Source organism: Clarias gariepinus, chromosome 27 (assembly GCF_024256425.1).
Source record: "Clarias gariepinus isolate MV-2021 ecotype Netherlands chromosome 27, CGAR_prim_01v2, whole genome shotgun sequence".
Lineage (NCBI taxonomy): Eukaryota > Metazoa > Chordata > Actinopteri > Siluriformes > Clariidae > Clarias > Clarias gariepinus.
Genome location: NC_071126.1, coordinates 3,214,794 through 3,230,797, shown reverse-complemented (window position 1 = coordinate 3,230,797; position 16,004 = coordinate 3,214,794). Strand labels below are relative to the sequence as shown.

General features: G+C 36.3%; 1 protein-coding gene across 1 annotated transcript; it reads right to left on the bottom strand.

Moving 5' to 3' along the window:
• Positions 1 to 349: 349 nt before the first annotated feature.
• LOC128514660 (uncharacterized) lies at positions 350 to 10,695 on the bottom strand. The gene is made up of 4 exons (XM_053488452.1): positions 10,607 to 10,695; positions 5,488 to 5,666; positions 5,268 to 5,400; positions 350 to 881 (listed from the first exon to the last, which is right to left on the bottom strand). The coding sequence occupies exons 2-4, from the start codon at positions 5,663 to 5,665 to the stop codon at positions 350 to 352; spliced, it is 843 nt and encodes a 280-aa protein (XP_053344427.1). The 5' UTR covers position 5,666; positions 10,607 to 10,695.
• Positions 10,696 to 16,004: the final 5,309 nt, after the last annotated feature.

The following is a 16,004-nucleotide window of genomic DNA, read 5'->3' as shown; positions in this document are numbered from 1 at the left end:
CAATATTGACAGCTTTAGAGATTGTACAGTAGATCATGTTGAAACACCAATTGTATTTTAAGGACACAGAGTTTACAAAATGTTTAGAATTGGCCTAACCCAATAACATAGGCTAATAAATGAATGATGTTAAAATATAGTATATGCTTTTACTGGAGAATAAAAGCATTTTAGGTATATATGACTGTTTTGACCTTCAAACACATTTGACTTCTTGATTTGATTTCTTCATAAAGAACATTTCTCTCATTGATCATTTTGCAGCTTCGGTTGATTAATAGTGTGAATAGGTTGATTAACAAATCTTTACACAAGTAGGAGTGTGAAGCAAACTAGTGACACTAATGTATCAGTGAGTGGTAGGTGTGTCTCTCGAGTTGTTCGCGAATATCTCTCTAATACTCAGCTCTCTCTCACACAAAGGCTGTCCCCTATGACGAATGTATCGGGCTTTGCGTGCCTCTGTCAGCGCCTGCACAAAATTAGGCAGTGTGTGAACCATCCTCAACTGGCCGTCAGGTGCGTGGGTGTCAGAGAGGGGAGAAAGACAAGTAGAGCAGGGTACTGGTACATTCATCTCTTCTTCTTTTTCTGTATCTCTTGCTACTACCAGATCATTTTCTGTCTGAAAAAATCTGTGTGTTTCCAGTGCTGACCTCCGTCCATCCCTCCCTCTAGCTCTGTGTTTCTTATTCTGTACATCCCCATCTCCTTCCTTGTTCTCTCGGTTTAGAGGGGCAGAAGGAAGCATTTTTGGAGGCTGTGGTTTAAGGTCTGGCAGAGATACAGGCACTGTAGCGATATCAGTCCTGTTTTCAACACTGCTGAGAAAGTCCTGAACACGAGCCTGCAGGGAGCAGATGGACCGCAGTTTCTCAGACCTACAAAGACAAAAAGGAATAAAGGCAGGATTAGGGCTAGTTCTTTCTTACTGAAACATTCCCTACCCAACTGTACCGTACAGTATTCTGTAGTAAAGCCCTTAAAAATATTTTATAACATCCTCTAGGAAGTGAGTTCTTGAACTGCATTATTCTTAATGCAAAAAGAAAAATGAGAACTTTGGAAATCAACTAATAAAAATCCATGATTGACACCTACAATCTCTGCAAGCGTATCTATTTGCCCTTGGTGCTTTTCAAGCATCTGGAGCTGTTGAATCTCTTTGACGCTTACATTCAGCCACCACTTTTCCTTGCCAGCTTGCCATTTTCAGTATATAATTAGTTTAGGGTGTTGTCTAGCATCATTTTAAGATTTGTAAACCATTCGTCCTGCTCATAATTGAGTGGCAATCAAATTTAGAATCGTGTATGAATTGAATCTGAAAATGGAAAAATATTAGATAACAGGTGCTTCCAAAAGACTTCTTTCATATGTCTGCCTCAACCATCGTTTTCTAACTCGAACCAGACCATAAGAGTCTCTACATTCTGCAATCTACCTCCTCAAATGCTGTTACTCATGAACCTTGAGTGGAAATATACTCCAGCCCCGGAGGCGATTTGGCAAAGATGCAACGTTACAGAAATTTTGATGTTTGAGTAGAATCCTTGATGTTCTGTGACTTGGCAGGCAGATTTTATAGCCAGTAGACTTCTTTTGTTTTATTTCTATTGATCTATTGGCCATGAACAATCTGCACTATGTAAGGGGCAAACGGTATTTTCAAATAGCTGAAAAAAGATGCAGAATTGTGTATACAACATACAAGGCTCGAACTTTCAAATATTAAAGATTTTCTATGAGAGGAATAAATAGAAAAAAATAATAATTTCAAGTATTAGGAATTTTGGTTCAGGTTATGGTAAAACTGGTATATACAGTACTGTGCAAAGGTCTTAGGCACCATATTATATGCTGTACAAATTTTGTTATATATGTTTTTTATGTCTGCGTAATAATGTACAAAATCATTCTATATTTCCATATACTGTACTGTATAACTTAAAAATGAAAAAATAAATAACATTACAGGAGAATATATGCATGGTTGTAAAGAAAAAATATATAGTACAAGACAGACCAGTTTTTAGATGGAAACAAAAAACTTAATGTCCGCTCCTTTTACATAAAGTATGTATGCTTGGATTTGAATAAAGATAGAAAGGAGCGAGTGTGACAAAGTTACAGACAGAAGTTACCAGAAGAACTCCTCAGCTCAGTAAAACCTAACAGCTGTTTTCTCATAAAACTGCACAAATCTGTCTAAAACTCCTGATTTTTAGCAATATGTTTTTACTCCAAATATTGGTTTATTTTATTACTCTTTATTGCTATTTATTGCTCTTTATAGAAGTTTCTTTTAATGCCGAAATTTAATGCCATATTTTTGTATGTGCCCAGGATGTTTGCACGGTACTAAAGTAAAACAGTTGTTAGGTTTTACTGAGCTTGCTGGAGAATATGAGTTCTTCTGGTACAGTAGCTTTGTCACACTCGCTCCTTTCTATTTTTATGCAAATCCCAGGAGCGTACATTAAGTTTTTTTGTTTCCATCTGAAAACTGGTCTGTCTTGTACTATATTTTTTTTCTTTACAGCCATGCATATATTCTCCTAGAATGTTATTTGTTTATTAATTTTCAATTTATATATGAAACTAAATGATTTTCATAATTATGCAGACATGCATAATTATGCAGACATGATAAACATATATAAAAAAAATGGTACAGCATATAATATGGTGCCTAAGACTTTTGCACAGTACTGTATATCTTCCTTACCATCTGGAAAAAGATGGCTAGAATACTGAGGTGAAAATGTGCAGCATAATTTATAAAAAAAAAAAAAACACCATTCTGCCATGGTATAATGACCTGATTTGAATGTGAGACTACAATTATTTAACAATCGAGCAATTTCACTGAAACGTCCCGATTGTGTGCTACCCGACTACAAAGTGGCTGCACTTTTGCTCCCTCTGCAGCATCTACAAGCCTGCAGTCATCAGATCAATGAGCCTGACAGGGTTAGTAGCTCAGGACCACTGTTGGAACAACCCTCTAGTCCTCATTGTCATCATTATTAGCTACAGCAAGTCAAGTACCAAATGAGTGAGTTAACAACACACTCATTACACTGCCACTTAATTGGTTCACTCTGACCCTGTTTGCATCTTGATTTCAAACTGCAAAAATAAAGCATAAAATGAAACAGCACAAAATAGAAATATATTATTCTTTCAGCTTTTTAAATTGACCGTTTAATTGACACTGTTAGTAATATCAGGACTAAACAGTTGGCCAGTCTGGTTAGTTTTTGCAGCCTGATGAAAGCCTGAAACATGCCTATCTGTATTATAACTAGCTGTAATTCAACTGGAGTTCACATCTGACTGTGCAGCCATGAAAGAAAGTGGTTTTGAACATGGAGGTGTATTTAATTATTCGAATACCTAAGTAATCTTTTGAGGCATCAATATTTGAGTACTAAAATTTATTTATACAATGTGCCATAAATCTCACTTACTTATTGTCTATACCACTTTATCATGTATATAGGCTTGCAGGCAGCCTGGAGCCTATCCCAGGAGACTTATGCTACGAGGTACAAGCCATCGCAGGACACACACATACTCACACGCTCATTCACAATCTACTGAAAAATTGGGAATTCCAATTAGCCTAATCTGCATGTTTTTGGACTGTGGGAGGAAACTGGAGACAGACCCAATTTGGGAATTGAACCCAGACCCTGGAAGAGCAAGGTGACAGTGCTAACCACTAAGCCACTGTGCCATGTGTCATAAATTCACATAAGAAAATATGAAAAAGTAAAGGCACATCTTAAAAATGTTTTATACAGGAAGCAACACTGTCATGGTACAGTATATGAATTAAAAGTGTTTATCATGACTTAAAAAAGCCTGTTTTTATGATTAAAAATGTACATTTTTCATTATGCCATTTAGCAGATGCTTTTATTCAGAGCACTTTTCAACCCTGTAGCAGTTGAACAAATATCAATTTATTAACACTTAAAGTAAGAACATCCATTTGGAGCAAGTGTATAAAATAGGAGTGTACTGCAGATGAAAAGGCTTGGGAAAGTATGAACGAAAGGACAAATTGAGGAGATGAAAAGTGGGAGGAAGGGATGAGAAAATGATAAATGATAAGAGCTGAAGATGAGTTGAGATTACAAAGATAGAGAAGCTGATGGGAGCATTTTGATGGAAAGGAGAAAGAAAGCTGAACTTGGGAAGAGGACCTGGGATGCTCCCATAAGTGCTGTGCCTAATTGGCGTATAGAAGAAAAGCTGCCACGATGCCCTCAAGCCCATAGAGGGGGAAAGGAAATAAAATGAAGATAAGCTAGATTGCATTTTATAAGTTGCAGTTATTTTTTATACCATTCTGTCTTTTTGTTTGCATTTTTGGTAGTCCAGATGTTTCCTTCTGTGTGTGTAAGAGTGTGTTATCTCATTATCAAATCCAATAGTGCAAATATCCAAGGAAATCCCAGCAATCACAGTGAACACATTTGTACATTTATACTCCCACACACTCAGACACTCACACATCTCTCATCTTAATAACCAGAGCAAGAGATATAATTTAACCACAAAACACAGCCACATAGGTGCTTGCATCCTCCCACTCATATAACACAGTGCACCATCACCTGCCGGTACTGTACTGCCTGCAATTGCCTGAAAGTGGCATTATAGCTGCTATTAGGGTCTTCTTATTACACACGCATACTCACACGCATACTCACACGCGCGCACACACACACACACACACACACACACAGTCAGCAACCTCTCAAACCACTTCAAACCAACTGTATTTTTATATAACAGTATGCCAAATTGGGCTTCTATCTGCGGGTGCTCTTAGGATTCCACTAAACCACCCTGCAGCTGTCAACTGTCACTGAGATTCATGTGCATCCTAGTTAACTCTAAATCTTGTAAAACTTACTAGGCTTAGATAGACATGCATCATTTAGGATTTCAGCCAAACAAATACCATCATATAATACTTAAATACGTGTATATATATATATATATATATATATATATATATATACAGTATATATATAAAAGTCAGCTCCTGAAGACATGGAGTGTTAAGGTTGGAGTGGAAGAACTCACATGTTCTACATCTTAACATCACTAAATTAGGATAGCAAAGGAGTTTAACATTTTACATGGGATGTTCAAAAGGCACATCAGGTATCCACAAACCTTTGGTCATATATCAAGTCTCACAAAGTGAAATATGAAATTATTTACCAGACCACCCCTGTTGTTCTCACCTATGCTTGTTTGTCTCTCTGTCTGGAGGTGGAATTATGGGAAATCGGGTCTTGTTATAGGACACAGCAGGGCGGCTGAGATCATGATTGGGGAGTCGTGATGGGACAGCGTTTAAACCTCTCCGTCGGTTACCTGATTCCAAGTTAAAAGGGTGAGGTTTAGAAAAACGCTGCCCTTAAAACAAAGATTATAAAACATTTCAATAGTTTACTTACACACCTGTCTTAAGGGCGATGAGATGGCGGTGGAGTGCATGTTGCTCTCGGGTCAGTGTGTTCAGATGGTAACGTTTGGCTTCATCGAGCCGTTGTATCCCATGAGCCAGCCTGGCTTCAGCCCTCCTCTCCTCTTTTTTCTGGGCCTCGCTTGGCCACACAAACCAGTCTGTACGATGCATGCTTTACCAACACACACATACACACACACACACATTTATCATAGCTACAAGAGTATGACAACAGAGTGAACCTGAAGCAGCGTGACTTACAGTAAACTTTACAGTGAATGCAAGTGAACTTTCCTTTCTGTGTTGGTTTTAATAAAATTGTAATATTCTTATATAGAAACATAAAAAACATAGACTACTTTAACATACTGTATAGACTACTATTAGAGCCACACAAGCGTTTCGACAATGCCACGAACTCAACATCAGCTGTGAATTAAAACTACATACATACTGTAGAGTAGACACATGTGTGTATGGATTGATCAGTGATTCATTCTTATTGGCAATGTGTGTAAACCATCGACCATGCTGCAAAACAGCATTCATGTATGAATCTCTTGAATACCTCTAATAGTCCCACAGAAGTCCCAAGGAAGCCACTTCCTGCCTGTTATGGGTTTGACAGTGAGGAATGTGAGCAAATAAAGCAAAGTGGCAGCTCTAATGAATCTTCCTCTTGCATCAGCCGTATTAGCTTGTAATCCATTAAAAATAAAATGAGTATGCTCAGGTTGTAATGAGATCATTAGTGTTCTGTTTTGTTCAACTCAGTCTGGATAGTTTAGACTGGGTTTAATATTTGACTTCATAGCAGTTCGGAATTACTACCACTGATCACGTGATCACGTTCTTGCATGGAGAGCCCTGCACCTGTGAATTGCTTAATAGCCCAATAGCAATGGATCAACGTCAAGCACCAAGTGTATGTAGTTACACAAAGTTTTATGTACCACACATACATGGTCACCTGTTAATTTTTTCATATTTAAATGCCATAATGACGGCAGGATACCTACCATAATTGTGTAATGGACAACTGCATAACTGCAATCTTTTTTATATATATATATATATATATTAAATTTTAAAATGTAAATGTTTTCTGTTAGAATGTCACCCATTTTTTAAGAAATGTCGTAGATTTTTACAAGACACTGAATTCTTTTGAGTTTGGTTACTTTTACATGTGGCCATGGAGTCACAATGTATTACACAATGCACTAGAAGATTGAGAAATACTTACAAAATCCAAAAAGCATTAAGTTATATTCTAATAAATGTTATTTTACATGACACAAAACCATGCTATTCTGAACTTCTGAATTTTTAATTGACAATATACACGTGTTTTAAAATCTTTCCAAATGTTTATGATCTTGGAACATTTGATTTGATAAAACTCTTGAATTTCTCTTAAATTTTGTTAAAAGTTTTGAACTGATACAACTCTCAAATCATAAGAGATCACTTACAGTAGCAAATCTCTTTTACTATTTAACTTTAACCTTTGGGCTTGGGTTTAGACTAATGATAGTTAGTTAGAAACTCCTGGGGCCTTTTGTTTTTTATTTTTGTTAAAAACCTTAAAGTTAAAATTATGCTGTTTTTAGCTGTTTTAAGCAACTTAGCCCACTTTATACAAAAGCCTAGGCAATACTAGGTTTACCATAGTGTTTATCATGCCAGTGCAAACAGTAACAGACTCTGGTCTCAAAAAAGCTGGTAATTTGATTTTTTTTTCTTTTTTCTTATACTCATATAGCATAGTGAGTTATAGCAAAGTATTCTACTGTATTCCGTGCCCAAAAGAACATTAACTATACTACATGGTATGGTAAAGTATAGTACATAATAGACCATAGTATTACTATTATACTTTAGACATTGCCATGGCAGGTACCATATAACTTTATAGAACACCAGGGTGGGTACTGTGGCACTTTATTGGGTATAGTGGTAGTACTATAGTGTGTTCCACAATACTACTGTGAATACCATGATACTTATTAAGTATAACATCTGTATCACTACTCAAGTTCAGCAGGTATCTAATATGGTATATTTGCACATATTGTACCATATGAGATATTCTAGTACAAATTATTAGTATAGTACTGTATAATACGGGCAGTACCATATTATTGTATGTAATATTAAGAGTTTCAACATATTTCATGGTACAGTATTTAATAAGGATTAGATACATACAGTACATTGGTACTGTACTATATTATTATGTCCATTATGATACATAAACATGTATAACATATTTTGGACAGTGTCCTGGTATGTGTTTCATAGTAAATGGTGTACCATAGTACAAAGTAAATTTACTATATCAGCAAAGAAGTACCATGGAACTGTCAATACAGTCATGCGACCTATACTGTACCATGGTACAATTAGTGCACTTTGTGCATTTTTAAATCTGTACATTTAATTTTGATGCAATCAAGATACTTTCACAGAGACACACATTAATAGACCTTTATAAACCATATTCCAACACACTTTCTGCAGTCTACTTTAATAGCCATTTTAGCTGTTAGAGTTGTAACTAACCAGTGTTGGAATGTAGGTCTCCAGGCATAGGAGCGGTAAACACTGATTTACTTTTAAATACATTATTAGCTTTTACTTTTGTACCACTCACATGGAACCTGTTTTATGGTGCTCAGTGTATGACTGAGTGCTGGCCAGTGGAGCATTGTGGTCGAACGTTTTTTCCAGGAAGTTTACATTTCGAATTGTGTTTGTAGTTGCAGTTGTGCAAGCATAAGCATAAGGAATGACATGTCTAAACTTGCGGTGTTTTTAACTAATTAAACCTTTGAACTCAGCTGATTCTCTGAGATCTGCTCCTTTCTCTGCACATCAGCTCTTTTTGTTTTCATCTGTGTCACATTTCCATGCACACTAATTGCTTTAGGTTAATGTTTACCTACCTGGTTGAAGATGTTCTTCAGGGTTGCACTCCAGAGTGGTAATGGTTTGTCTACATAATATTTGGGTGGAATAAGTGCTTCAGACCCCAATTATGGGCTGTTCATATTCTTCTACATTACATTATGCTACATTACAAAGCATCATGGTTTGTTTACCCAAGTCACTATCTATCCTATTATATAAGTTGAAAAATCCTGATGGTTATGATGCAGTCTATGTTTTGTCAACAATGCGAAATCACTAATTAACATAACAAAAATAGGAGTATCTTAAATTATGCCTGAAATATCCTTCATGAGGAGCAATTAATTTGAAACACAAATGAGGATCAGCAGGAGACAAGATCACTTTAATTTCCCAGCTTTAAATGGGGACAATTATCTGATATCAAGTTATTACAAGTCGTTAAGTCTTAATAATAATAATAATAATAATAATATGGCACATTATGTGTGCATTTGCATCAGAAAGACTCTTCTTTTCCAAGCTGAAACTGAAGGCCATTTTAATCTTACACACAGCATCAGAGTATAGCCTTAAAAATTTGCAAAGAGGACCATTTTAATGGTGCTTTGTTTAAACTGTTCTCTAAATTATAAAATTTTGTGTGGTCATTTAGCTGTGTTATATCTACAGCAATAGACTTGTTTTTTTTTTTGGAATGGTGTGCTGTTGTATAGAGTTAAGCAATATCACACCAGAGGGAGTGCTGAGGGTGTACTAAATATCAGGCGGTGATTAAGTCATAGTCGCGAGATCGTAGCACAAGTACTGAAGATCACAGCCGTGTTGATCTTTAGTACAACAGCAAAATTATTGCTTTTATACAACAGCTTTACCAACATCATTTATTATCAACATATACTGATTGTTTTCTTTATTTAAGTACTTTTTCAGCTCAGCCGACACAAATCCTTCCACACCAAGCGAAACAAACTAACCGTGACTGGCAGAGATGGCTAATGTAATTAACAGGGGTGAAGTTAGTTTTAAATTCTTACCGGCACTCTTTCTGTATATCTGTTTCTCCTTATATTTTCACTGATTCTGCTTTAGTTTATCAAGTAACTTTCAGGTTTTGGGGATTAAATCCCAATTAATGTAATTAAATAGAAATCTAGTGCAATTGGGTGTCCAAAGTAGTACCGTTCAGGGGTTACAGAGGGATTTGAGATTCAGCCTTCTGTTGTAAGCTATATAGCTATGTAGCTTTAATTAGCCATGGACAGAACAACATGAATGGTTGGTTCAAAGGCGACTTTCTAAGGAGACAAAGTGTTGTTAAGGGAATGTCAAATGTTATCTGGTGTGGTTTTCAGTGTGGGTTTTGGCAGGTACCTGCTCTCTCCTCATTACTACGGACAGTACAGACCTATGTAGCATAATTAAAGATTATTAGAACACCTGTAATGTTGATTGATACATATAGTTAAACATCTCAGTGCTTTTGTGCTCTGTATTACAATGCCTCTCATCCAATAAGATTACTTATTCGGACCTAACTGTTATATTATAAATAATAATCCTTGAAAAAGTGGTGTGATGTAATAAATGATGTGGCAATCATTGCGATTCATAAGTCATGCTTTTTATCATGCATTTGGTTACCTTTGGATTTCCACAAAACACATTACTTCTTGTTCTCGCTTACATTATACAGTAATAGCTATGAACTGTTGTTTTCGCTCTCCCTCTCCCTCTCTATCGCTCTCAGTTAGGTAATAAGGCAAAAATGCTGCTTGTTATATACAGTAGTAACAGGAAACTGGAAAGTACAAAATCCTCTGACTGTAGATTCTACTGTGGCAGAAAACTTAGTCACTGTTACAAAGCCCCGAAACCCAGGACTCCTTCTATAAATATTAAATAAATAGCAAAATACTGTATGTGTTTAGTTCCTTTAATACAGTCAAACAATTTACCTTATTTTATATAAACCTAAAATTCTGTACCTCAGTCTAAATCTTTCTGCATTATAAAATGCTCATATCTAAGTTTGAGTGTAAAGTACAGTATTTGTGAGTCTTTAAAGCTATAATCTTTAACAAAAGATGCTTTAGTTAGGCTTCATTAAATGATGAACATTTTCATTTTTAAAATCTATAAAAGAGCTTCTGAAACACCATGCTTTTAAGCTGTTAAGATACCATAGTTGAATCTTACCTTAAAGTGGTTTATGATCCTGAAATGCTGGGTCATGCAGGAATCCAGGCCCACACTTACCCATAAAAAATATTGTTTGCTTGCCTCTGTAGCTATCTGTATACAAAGATAGAAACAACTTTAATTCCCTGAAATTTTTAAATATCCTCTGACTTCCAGGCCGAGAGTCTGTCTTAACAAATTTTTTCATTCCTGGTCATTTTTAAAAGTTGCTTACCTCACTATCCCGAATGTTTGTTCTTGTAGTCCCCTAAGTCCCCTACCACCTAGTGGGTTACCAAGGGCAACTAGGGCAATGGGTAAAGGAATGTGACCAATCCCACAGGCAGATCTCCATAGCTACCAGAAAACTTAGAATCTAGAGATTCTGAGATTGGCTAATTAAAGTGAGCTTCTTTACTTTTTTATTATTATGCTTATAGGCAAATGTGCTTCAACGAGAAACTAGGATAAGGTGACAGATAATGAATGTTTTTTGCCAACTTTAGAGATCTTCCACATAAGTACATGCTTTTGTTTGACAGTGGCAACAGCAAAAACAACAGCTAATAGTAGTCATCACAGACAAGTGCAAAAGACAGTAATCATTTGATTTGAATACATGCAATTGCATTACGCTGAGCACTGATGATAAAGAAGTGTGGTAAGGGTAATGGCTTTACAAGCTCTATCTGAATTCTGTACACCCCTATTTTATTTGTCCAGGGTTGTAATAATTTTATTCTATGGTAGAATCAGTCTCATTAATGGTATAGTTTGACCACTGTTAACCATTGTTATAGGCAATGTTATCTTTTATGGTGTATATAATAGTTTTAATTTATTCAGGAAGTTTCATTATGATCACAGTATAGTGAAGTACTTGGGCTCTTTTCTGGGATGGCTTGTGCCTGCATTTAACATTTTTGTACCTGAGCCACAGAACAGTGAAAATTAACTTTATATTAAATCAAGCACCTTTCCTAGTATTTAATTAAACTTTCCACCTTATAACACACAGATATAGCAGGGATTGATTTATGGTCACAATGATATGGTATCACCCAGATGAGGATGTGGTTCCTTTTGAGTCCGTTTGTGGTTCCTTTTTGTGGTTCTCCAGCTTGCTCATCAGCGACAAACTCATCGTTTTATTTAATACTTTCCCTTTTATTTTTCCAATTATATCCATAATTTCTATTTTTGCAAAGCTGTAAAGCTGCTTTGTTACAATGACCATTGTTAAAGCGCTATTCAAATTGAATTACATTAAAATGCCTTATGAGCTGGGATATCCTTTGAAAATGACACCATCATATTAGCCATTATATTAAAAATATAAACATTAATACCACCTAGATTTTGGTCCCCCTTCGTGCTTAGTGCACCAAAGCAGGCTTTGGTGCACTAACTGTTCTGATGTCTTTTAATGCCACCATTGACTTTTTCATTGATTTGTGCTTCTTTGGCTTTTCTGTGGCATCGGACCGGACAGTCTAGCCTTTGGTCTCTGCGGGCATGCGTCAGCCTTGGCTGCCCATGATCCCGTCACCAATTTACTGGTATATAATTGCTAATCAATGTTAATGCGTTAATGTTGTGTGGTGTTAATGTTATGACTGATTAGTGTACTGTATATTAGATTAACTTACATACTAATGAAAACACAAAGAAATGCCTGTAACCAATTTATAATAAAATCTGATCAATTTAGGTCAGCTTTGTAAATGGCAATTTTCTAGTCCCTGCTGAGTATGAGCAGAAAGAGACCAAAAGACATTTATCTCTGTGCAGCAGTGTGTAGCCATCATGCCAAGCTTGGATTAAGAAATTAACCTGAGATCCATGAAGTACAGAGATAGGCTTGAATGGAGATGAAAATTAACAAAACTTTATTCTGAAATATGAATGTGAGACTATTATTTTTTATATTACAAATGGGATTTGCTAAAATGGTTCTTTGTTTAGCTGTTTCATTGGTATAGTTCAAACAGTGTTAGTGTAAGATAGTACTGTGTTATGTTTCATTTACATTATGTTAATGTGCTGTTTCCTTGTATTATATGTGCTGATGGTACGAAACGTATTTATGTTGATCAGGCCAGGCTATTCAACTGCTTCTCTCACCCTCATGCATATGAGTACTGCTTAAATTAAAACATTGCTTTAATCACAGACTGGAAAGAGAGTAGTTCATCTGCATCTCCAAGAGGAAGCATGTGCTCGCATTTGAATTTCTGTGTAGTGTCATCATGTGTACATCTCTTTTTTTCAATCGATTTGAAGAGCTGAAACTGTTTTTAGCACATGCCCACAGCAAAAGATTCCTAACCTCCTTCTAGTTCTTTTTCTTTTTTGCCATCTCCCCTTTTTCCTATTTTTTTCTCATTCTGTCTTCTGGCTCTTTCCCTTTTTCACACTCTATCTCTCACTCCATTTACTAGTAAGCTTCAAGTGCTTTTATGTACTGTAGGTGCGAACACTTGCACAACTCTGTCTAACTTTTCCATACATATTAGTGGAAAAAACTCTAACTGGATAGTTATAACGGCATATGTAAAATCAGAAGTCAATTTTTGCTAAATAATCTGCGTCTGAGGTTAATAAAATGTATGTGTGTATTTTTTAATGATTTTATTTTATTTTTTGTTATACACATTTAATCATAATGAAGAAATCATTTCTTTGCACATGCATTAAACTGACACAATTACACACCAGTGGCCTCAACATCAAACATAGATCTTGAGACAATGCAACATGAGGAAGCAAGAGAAATTAGGTCAGGTGGGTCTGTACTGTATGTTCCCTGTGGTTCCACTCACACTCAGTCTGCTAAATCAGCTTTTAGGGGAAATGTGATGAAGAGATGGAAAAAATAGTAGTACAATTTATTGTGTAAATTTATTTGTGGTTCAGTTGTAATATTCCTTGCATTCTAGTCTGACTTGCCAAATGACTACTTTTAAGTTATTCCCCATGAGTATGTTTTTATTGTGTCACCTGTCAGAACTTTTATAAGTTGGAAGTTCACTAGGCCATTTTGATTGATGCACACCACATTATAAGACCAGTTTACGGATGCACCAGAATTCATTTATTGCCCTGCACTGTTCCACTTACCTTGCATTTGACACTCAATGAATTCCCAGCCAATGCCGTAACCCTGCCATGGGGCTGCAGGGTATTCCCATTGCCAGCCCCAAGCCCGGATTAAAAATGGGAGGGTGGCATTAGGAATTGCATCTGGCAATCTGTGCCAGAAAAAAAATATATGGAAGAGAAATGGGAGCAGCTAAAAGAACAATTCATATCAGGTCACATAAGCAAAAGACTCACATACATATGTTATGTATATAACATATATTCTTTATTCACATATTCAAGCTTGTTATGAAGCTACAATTAGAGCATAGGGTCAGCCATATAGCACTACTGGATCAGACAGGGATAAGGGCCCAAAGGTGGCATCTTTGAGCTGGTGACCCATCGTCTAAACCTGCTGAGCTAAAATTACACCGTTAGTGTAACGCTAGAAGTAAATAGCTATAACTTTACCATGGTTAATTCAGTAGATAGAAACTGTGAAAGATTCCGTGCAATGATACGACTAAGAGGCATTTATGTCAAATTGGGATGTTTTTTTTTTTTGGGATGCTGCTGATCCCAGCTATCCCTGTATGTTTGGTAAGCTGGTGAAAGATTTTTAATTTGGAAGAAAATCTAATCATGGACAAACATAGTAGCACTGACTGCTATGTGATCCAGTCTTGTGATCTAGTCTTTGGATGTCATTCATTCATTTTAACCTGTGTTTTTTTTTTTCATTATGCCCTTGTCCAGTTATTATGAAAAGATACAGTGTGATACTGAGGGGCATTCACAGTCAACCCGGGACTTTTAATTGTGCAAAATAACAGAACATAGTTATGAGAGTGAAAACTACCTTTATTTCTCTATATAATCCCCTGCTACACTATTGCACTTGGATACCATCAAGGTAGAAAGCTTTCTCAGTATGCTGGAGCCATGTTCAGACTGCCTGCTTCACGCCTGAAGCGGTGGGAGACTTTAATCTCCCATACATGTGGAAATAGCTTAGAGCGAGGTCTGGACTGTACAGTGGATGTGGCAAGAACTCACAGTCAAGTTTCTGTAATGTGCTAGTTCTGTCGGTGAATGATTGTGTGTACAGTTCCCTCAGACAGATATGTCTCTTCTTCAAATGACTGCAGTGGGCTCTGAATCACCTCGGCCATGATCGTCATTCACGCATGTACAGACTTCGATAAAATGATTGCACCATTTAAATGTTTTACTCGGGCTGAGAGTCTCATCTCCGTCCTGCGCTTGAAGTCTCCTTTAAATGTCAGTCAGATCTACGCCTTCATTTACAAGAAATTTTATCAATTCTCGGCTTGACCTAAACACCCTCGTGTTTATAAATACAGATTAGTACATGATTCTGATTCTGAGATTCTGATTTGTCCGCATTCTGATCACTAGGTTCACCGTGTACTTTGGTATGTTACCTATGAAGAATTGTGTGGATCACACCTCCATGGATGTATCAGAACATGACTCAGGGCACGTCTAATGTTGGTGTCTTTTTCATATTTTTACATATTTAGCTCCAAGCCTCAGTTAATGATAATAAGTTTGATAAAAAAAATAATTAATTAACTCTCTCTCTCTCTATGTGTGTGTGTGTGTGTGTGTGTGCTTGTCTTTTGGAGCAGGAATGAGTGGCAGGCATGAGTAAAGCCCATTAAGATCTAATTTTATCCCATCAGTTTAAATCTCTTATTGAAGGCAAAGAGTGCCCCTTCCTCCATCTGCTCTCTTTGAATCCTAATCACTAATTGAAGTTAGTGTGAAGCTCTATGACATGCTCACAAAGCTTTATAAGCATGTCTGTCTTTGTGAAATGTTATTTAAAATAACAGTGACTAATAAATTACTGATATTGATGTGTATTCTTTCGCCAGGGTTATATGTCAGACAAAGAATCAATCACGCACACTTTCACATATGGACACCGTGTACTCTAGATATGTTCTGTAAAGATGTCATCAGCAATACAGTGTCTGTGACAATTCTCTAGTTAGTACTTCTCAGCTGCAGGGCATCTGATGTCCTTGTTCACAGCTCAAAAAGCGCAAAATATAGCTCTGTATTGAATGCACAAATCTAAGAATGTATGTAGTATTTATCTAAATTTCCCGACTAAATCAGTAATATATTCCTCGTGAAGTCAGTCTGGAAGGGTTAGCAGATTTAGACAGTTTTGACATGGATGGGGGAAGTAAAAAAAGAGAGACAAAAATATCTAAAAAATATATAGTATCTCTTTCTGAAGTGTCTATTTTATTTCACCTTTCAGTTTAATCCTTTTTAATAACGCAGACATTTACCTCCC